This window comes from Grammomys surdaster, unplaced genomic scaffold, assembly GCF_004785775.1.
Source record: "Grammomys surdaster isolate TR1022 unplaced genomic scaffold, NIH_TR_1.0 129, whole genome shotgun sequence".
Classification (NCBI taxonomy): domain Eukaryota; kingdom Metazoa; phylum Chordata; class Mammalia; order Rodentia; family Muridae; genus Grammomys; species Grammomys surdaster.
In genome coordinates, this window is record NW_021604587.1 from 4,429,076 (window position 1) to 4,436,584 (window position 7,509).

The 7,509-nt window shown below is 41.8% G+C and overlaps 1 protein-coding gene across 1 annotated transcript in view; it reads left to right on the forward strand.

Annotated features, from left to right (window-relative positions):
* Nucleotides 1–2,577: 2,577 nt before the first annotated feature.
* Nucleotides 2,578–7,509, forward strand: part of Rbbp9 (RB binding protein 9, serine hydrolase) — an 8,233-nt gene continuing 3,301 nt past the window's right edge. The window contains exons 1-3 of the mRNA XM_028755505.1: nucleotides 2,578–2,750; nucleotides 4,065–4,107; nucleotides 5,313–5,418. Of these exons, the coding sequence (XP_028611338.1) occupies nucleotides 2,652–2,750; nucleotides 4,065–4,107; nucleotides 5,313–5,418 (248 nt within the window). The 5' untranslated portion in view covers nucleotides 2,578–2,651. The remainder of the gene's footprint in view (nucleotides 2,751–4,064; nucleotides 4,108–5,312; nucleotides 5,419–7,509) is intronic.

Below are 7,509 nucleotides of genomic sequence, written 5' to 3' on the forward strand. Positions count from 1 at the left end.
TGGTCCACTAGAGAAGACAACACTGTTCTTCCCCATTGGTGTGGCAGTCTTATAGAATGACAGAGAGTCAGAAACTAGATTTGCTGCCACCTCTTACCTAGAAGAATACCTCTGTAAACCTTAGTTCAGTTAAAGGGAGTACCAAATGGCTGGTAAAATGAAATTTCTGATTGTTGTTACAATCAGTAGGAGAAGAGTAAACTAACCAGCCATGAGTCAATCAGAAAGAAGAACTGAAAATTATTAGAAAGAAAGCTAAAAGAACAGTCCCCTCTACTTAGCGTTTGCCTTCTAGGACCCAAGGGAGAAAGAAACAATTTAGCCTCAACGGCCTGTAATGTGCTCTTCAGTAATGTGAATCCAGGTCCTATCTGGAATCTTAGTGAAAATGATTAAGTGTAGACCATGGCTAAATGGCTCAGCAGATGAAGATGCTTACCTATAAGCCTGTGGACCTGAGGACCATCCCTGGAACCCACGTAACTATTGAAGAAGAGAACCATTTCCACAAAGTTGTCCTCTGATCCCAACACCCATGCCATGGCACATGCACCCTCCACACAATAATAATGATAATGATAATACAATAAAGTTTTTTAAAAGAAATAATATTATACAAACAAGATGTTCCAAATAACTTACTTAACTCACCTATTAATGAGGAGACCAAATGGGATGTTAAAATTGGTTTTAAGAAAATTCCATTTATAAAAATTTATATTCTCTACCATACAGTATTATATACATTGTTATGGGGATCAGTTTTTTTTGTGTGTGTGTGTGTGTGTGTACCTATCAACTTTCTAAAGTTAATCTCTGTCTCTATCAACTTGTATAGTGACATAGTCAAGGTATAAAAGTACACATCCCTCAGATGACACCAGTACATCTCATAAAATGCCAGTTAGTCCATGAAATATAATTTCCTTTGTCTATTTCAAAATGTTTTACAAGACTCCCAGCATATTGTAATGGCTAATATTCTCAACTAAACTGGATTTTAGAACCACCTAGGAAACATCACTCTGGATATATCTAAGAGAACATTTCCATACAGGATTAACTGAAGAAGGAAGATCCACCCGAAAATAGCTGGCACCATCTCCTATGGTGGGGGCCCAGACAGAATAAAGTGGGGAAAAGAGATGGCCAGATGAGTATTGGTTTTCCCTTTCTCTGTGGTTGACACTAGAGACTAAGCCATCCTGCCTCCATGTCTTTTCAGCATAATAGATTCAGAACTGTGAGCCCTTATGCCTTCCCACTACAATAGACTGTGTTTCTCCAAACTCAGAGTTAAAATATATCCTTCCTCCCCTAAGTTGCTTTTTGTCAAGATGTTTCATCACAACAACAATAAAAGTCTATACAAAACAATACTGTACTGAGAAGTAAGTTTATTCTGTGAGGAACATGATCAGTGTATTTCCTGGGCCTTTCTGAACTGTGTTTACAGAACAGTGTTGAAGAATGTGAAGCTGTAGGCCACAGATTTAGAGAGTTGTAAGCATTGATGAATCTCACCCAATGAGATTTTTGGAAGGTTGGAATGTCAATAGAAACATGAACACCAAAAGGTCTGCTCATGGCGTTTCAGATGGGAGCAAAGACTGCTGAGAAATAAACAAGAGATCATTGGTGTGGCAGTCTGACAAGGCTATGGCTGTGTTTTCACTGTGTCCTGAAAATTTGACTGAACAAAATTCAGTAGAGGCCATCTATTGGTCCACAACACAACATGAACATAACCCTAAATTCTGCTGCCACTCAGATGCAGGCAGATCCTGGTGAGCCACAGAAGTCATGGCTTCTGCATGCCTTAGACACTGAAACTAGGCAGGCTCTGAAGTGTATAAGAGTGAAGGAAACCAGCCACAATCAGATTGGACAACCTGAGTTCAACGTCAGGGACCTTTGCATATACACTCATCTATGCTCAAAGATACACAACACACACCATGTGTGTACACACATGATCATTTAAAGCAATAATGGGGCTGGAGCGATGGTTCAGCCATTAAACATAGAGACTGCTCTTTCAGAAGACTGGAGTTCAATTCCCAACATTCGCATTTGGCCCAATGCCTGTAATCCAGTTCCAGAAGACGCAACACTCTCCTCTGGATTCCTCGGGCACTCCCGCATATGTTATGAATATACACATAAGTAATTCTTGCGGAATATGGTGACACTCCTTTAAGGCCAGCACTCAGGAGACAAGGCAAGCAGATCTTTGTGAGTTCTAGGCCAGTCTGGTTTACACAGACAGCTCCAGGCCAGTAAGGGCTGCATAAAGAAACTGTCATAAACAAATTAATGAAAGTTCATTTGAAAAATAATCCTTCCTTAAAGAACTATTGGTACAACTAATAAAAAGATAACACATTCTGAGCATGCTGTTGCCAGTCCTTCATAAAGGATGTGGACTATGAGAACACTGGAAAAGGATAAATCAAAAGTAATTAATATTTGACGGTAATTCACAGAATTTGAGTGTTGGCTCCTTGTGCTCTAGCCAGAGAAGGCATAGGCCTGCGAGTATCCAAGAACTACAATTCCCAGAAGGCTTCAGTGCGGACTCTAGGCCGGATGTAGTCTTGGTCTGAAACTTGCTAGTCCAAGCTGGGCAAGGGTCTCCCACGTCTACATTCATGGCGTCCCCTAACAAGGCAGTGATTGTTCCCGGGAACGGAGGCGGGGATGTGGCCACCCACGGCTGGTACGGCTGGGTGAGAAAGGGGCTGGAGCAGGTAAGGAATGGTAGCCCCTGCTCTTCGATCAGCTTAGCTTGGAGTGAAGGGAGAAAGAACGAAGGGCGAGGCTCGCGCCTGTGCCCACCCTACCGCAGATGTGGTCAGTATCCTTCTTGGCGAAGCAGCTCAAAAAGCTGAGGGCTCAGCTTTTGAGACTAAAAGGACAACCTGTTGTACAACTGGAGAGAATGCCCCCTCCCCACCCCCATCTGCTACTACTTCAGAATCCAGACTTTCCAAATATTTTGTTTATACTCATTAATTTTTTTAATTCACCGTATGATATTTGATATATACAAAGAATTGTATAATGTACAATAAACTACCAAACTCAGATTTTTTTCCTGTGCTGTCTAAACCCAAGGTGTCTTTGATTGTGTGTCCTGTACAATTGAGCTACACTCCCAGCACAAATTAAACTCTAGAACCTTGTCAGTAACTTCTGAATAGTCTGCCCCCCGTCCCATCTGTGTGACATTCTGAAGTTTATTTTGCTTCTCTTTAAATTATTTTGTGCAGGGGTCATATGGAGGTTAGAAGACATTTTTGGAATCAGGTCTTTATACCTTTGCATGGGTTCTGGGAATCGAACTCCGGTCACCGGACTTGTACTGCAAGTGCCTTTGCCAGCTGGGCTGCTTTTCTGGTCTTTTTGCTACACCTTTTAAAACTTTAAATGTATTCTTTTACAACCATGCATATAATCTTTAAACAACATATTGTTTAATTTGGCTTCTTTGTGAACTTTATTGAAAAATCATTGCACCCTAGGTTGTCTTGTGCTTAACTTTTAATAAAAGAAAAAAAAAATCCCTCTTCCATAGCCCTGAGTTAGTTTCCTGCTTTGGCCTCTAGAATAGAATTTCAGGAGAAAATAAAAGTCTGCTTGAAATAAAACTTCAGGGTTGTGGCTGAGAGCTATGGGCAAAGCTACCAACTCACCAGTCAAGCTGGAAATGGCCAGTAGGATGGGATGTCCTGCTTTCTCAGTGGTGTCTCTGTTCCTTTTGACTGTTTTTTCTGGGGCACACCATTCGGCTCAGGTCATTCTTTCTCTAGCACATTCACTTAGGTCTTCTCTATAGATACATTACTTGGAGATGAGCATAGATTGCAAGTGAAGAAACCAATCTCTGCAGAGTTCTACAAAGCTGGATAGAGAACTGTGTGACCATATACTCATCCTATAACACTACTTAATCTATTTCACGTCATAATATTAGCAAATATTTACTGAACTAAGTGAGGTCACATCAGGTGTCACGTTTTTAAGCTCTTTATCATAGTTTTTTCTTCTCCCTTACATCACAGATTCCTGGTTTCCAGTGTTTGGCTAAAAACATGCCTGACCCAAGTAAGTTTGAAATTTGTTTTTGAAAAGCCTCATCTGTTAGATTTTGAGCTCACCATTTGTAGGGTGGAGCTTGGAAGCAGGGATGTCATAGAAAAAAAGGACAAAAATACACACACACTAAGAACAAATAAAGCAAGGAGCTCGAGGTGGTGGGTCTAAGCCTACACACGCACACACACACACACACACACACACACACACGCACACACACGAAAGATTTCAGTAATAAGAAAATCACCTGGGAAATGATAAAATTTAACTTTTAACTTTGTAAGGTAGCAACTGTATTTTCCATGTATAAGTGTCCATAGACATTTTTAGGCAAAATTCAGGTGTTCTATTTGAAACAGGTAAAATAAAGCTTTACAGTATCTAGTTGAGTTCCTATGTATTTAAAATTATAAGATTGCCCATTTTGTGGGGAAGGCTCCATCTGTGCCTTGGTTCAGGAAAGAAGTAATATAAATCATATATGGATTTTGGAATGTTGTTGAGTTTCTTTTCTTTTTTTTAAGATTTATTTATTTATTTTTATGTATGAGTACACCATTGCTATCTTCAGACACACCAGAAGAGGGCATCAGACTCCATTGCAGATGGTTGTGAACCACCATGTGGTTGCTGGGAATTGAACTAGGACCATCTAGAAGAGCAGTCAGTGCTCTTAACCACTGAGCCATCCCTCCAGCCCTGTTGTCGAGTTTCTTTTGTGCATTTTGTTTTTCTCAGTGCTGGGACTGAACCCAGGATCTCACACATCCTAGACGGAGTGCTCTGCCCCTGAGTTATACCTCCAGCTGGGTATTTGCCAAGTTTACATTTTCACATTAAAATATCAGAGTTGAGGCCAGTGATGATGCCTTTAATCCTGACACTTGGGAGCTCAAGGCAAGAGGACTCTGGTGTGGGCTACACAGCAAATCCCACACTAGTGTATGGTACACAATGAGGAGGCTCTATCTCACAAAAGAAAAATGGGTGGGAGGGAGACTTCACTTCAGTTGTAATTTTTTTAAGAACATAGTAAGTGTAGAAGGGAGAGGCAGAGAGTAAAACTCTACTAACCCACAGGACAAATCTGCTAACACAGCCTCATTGACTCAGCCTCCATTTAAAAGCTGTGAGCTGCTCTTTACTTAGAGAGGTGGGACAGCATCAGACTTACAGACTGCCCCAGGTACCAGACTATTTTACCCTGACCACAGTTACAGCTCGAGAGAGCATCTGGCTGCCCTTCATGAAGACAGAGCTGCACTGTGACGAGAAGACTGTCATCATAGGCCACAGTTCCGGGGCCATTGCAGCCATGAGGTATGATCCTGTTGAATTGCTGCCCTGTGTGGGTTGTAAACATGCTTGCCTGGGAAATAGTTGTTTCTTAAGTTTCCATTGCAGAGGAAGGAAACAGACCTGACCTCAAAAGTGGTAACATAATCTGTCCTAATTTCTTCCTTGTTTGTTAAGGGATTGAAAGAAACTGGTTGCTCTTACCAGGTGCAGTGATCCTTTAAAAGCTTCTGTGGCCCCAAAGAACCTTCCTGTTTCTCAGCTCTCACCTCTTCTCTCCTCCTAACCAGGCATAGTGATGTCATTGTAGTTCCTGGAATATTCCAAGTACACACCTGCCTCCTCCTGCTCAGCCTTCTAGTGGGGACGTCATCTTACAAGCCGCCTGGCCTTCTCTGCATGCATGTCCCTTTTTGGATGAGATCTATACTCTGTCCATATAAAAGACCAGCCTTGCCCTACTGGCTCCGATCTCCTTTGTCTTTTATTACCTACAGGGTTTTTTGTGCTTTTTGTTCGTTTATCTGCAGCGTTTTATCATCCAACATACACTGATTTCTTCTCTGTCCCTATTAATAGAAGAGGAGCTCCATGGAGGTGGGGCCTTGTTCAGTGACAAGGCATCACAGTGCCTAGGAAAAAGCCCAACATGTTCAACAAATAACCTCTTGGACAATAGAGGCTGCTTTCCCTACCTACCCACAACCCCCTAATCCTTGCGGTTCACATGTACACCCATTAAATAATGCGTCTATCAAAATCTCTTGTCTTCTCCATTAGCCTATTGAGTAAGGAATTAGCTGCCCGCTGTTTAAGGTTGAGCTTTTTCCATAGGTCCTACCCTGGTAACAAAGGCTGTTCCAAGCAGTCATTCAAGATACTGTATGAATTGTATGTCATGGAATCTTGCCAGATTTTATCACCTTATAGCTACACTACAGGGTCAAGGAAATGGGGATAATATATTTGAGTTCAGATCCAGAAAACAATGGTGCAGTAATAGCAAAAAGGATGTTTACAAATGTGCAGGGGGAACGGTGCTGACCTCAAAAGTGGAAACATGATCTGTCCGTGTCTTCCTTGTTTACCAGCTATTGGTAAAGCTGTATTTTTTTTATGTAAGTCTTCTGAATTCATTAGGACTGTCAACAACCTTCTAAGACTAGACTCCTAAAGTTAAGAGAGGGAAAAAAAGGAAAAGAAAAGAAAAAGCCTGAACTGTCAGTGTAAGGGTATGAAGAAAGAGGACACTGATAAAGTCATAAGGGGCCAGCTAACTGACTTATTATTAAGGAATACTTAGATTGAGCCTTTTCAATAGAAAGTGCTAGAAACACCTTAACAAGCAATCAAACTTAGTGTCACTGATAGTGGGACACATGAACATGTGTCCCCAAAGTGACGGCAAGACTACCTTGGGAAAAATGTTTAATCTCAGTCTTATAGTGAGAAAACAAGTTCAGTTTAGGAAACTGACCTAAACTCCTGTATGAGAATACAGGCAGCGCTAAATGTACTGAGTGTGATAATGTCACTAAGGTTATTCATGGGAGACCCACACGAAGATAAGTGTAAAGTGTGGTAGCCTTTACCACAGTGAATCTGGGTGCTTTTCATTTCTTCTGTGGGTTTGCTGTTTCTGAGTAACCAGATGGGGGGAAAGGTGTTGGGGACCAGCCTCGACACAGGATCGGAGTTCTCAACTGGAAGCAGGGATATTTGGAAGGCGCATAGTAAACACACAGAGACAACTTTTCAGGTAAAACTGACAGGCAATTTTCCAGGCGTTGCGCTCTCTCTCGCTCTCCCTCTTTCTCTCTATCTTGCAGCTTGAGGCTACACACACTCTGTATTCTCTTGTGCAGTCTGCTTTTCTCCTGTGCACTTTTCTTTTCTCAAACTCCCACTCTTACAAACCTCTGTGAATTCTCCTTTCACTCTTACACTCTTCACACACACCTCATACACACATGCACTCTTTCACTCACACACACACTCTCCATACATTCTCCCCACACTCTCCACTCACTCCACACACACCTCACATTCTCTCTTCACTCACTCCTCCCTCTCTCTCTCTCTCTCTCTCTCTCTCTCTCTCTCTCTCTCTCTCTC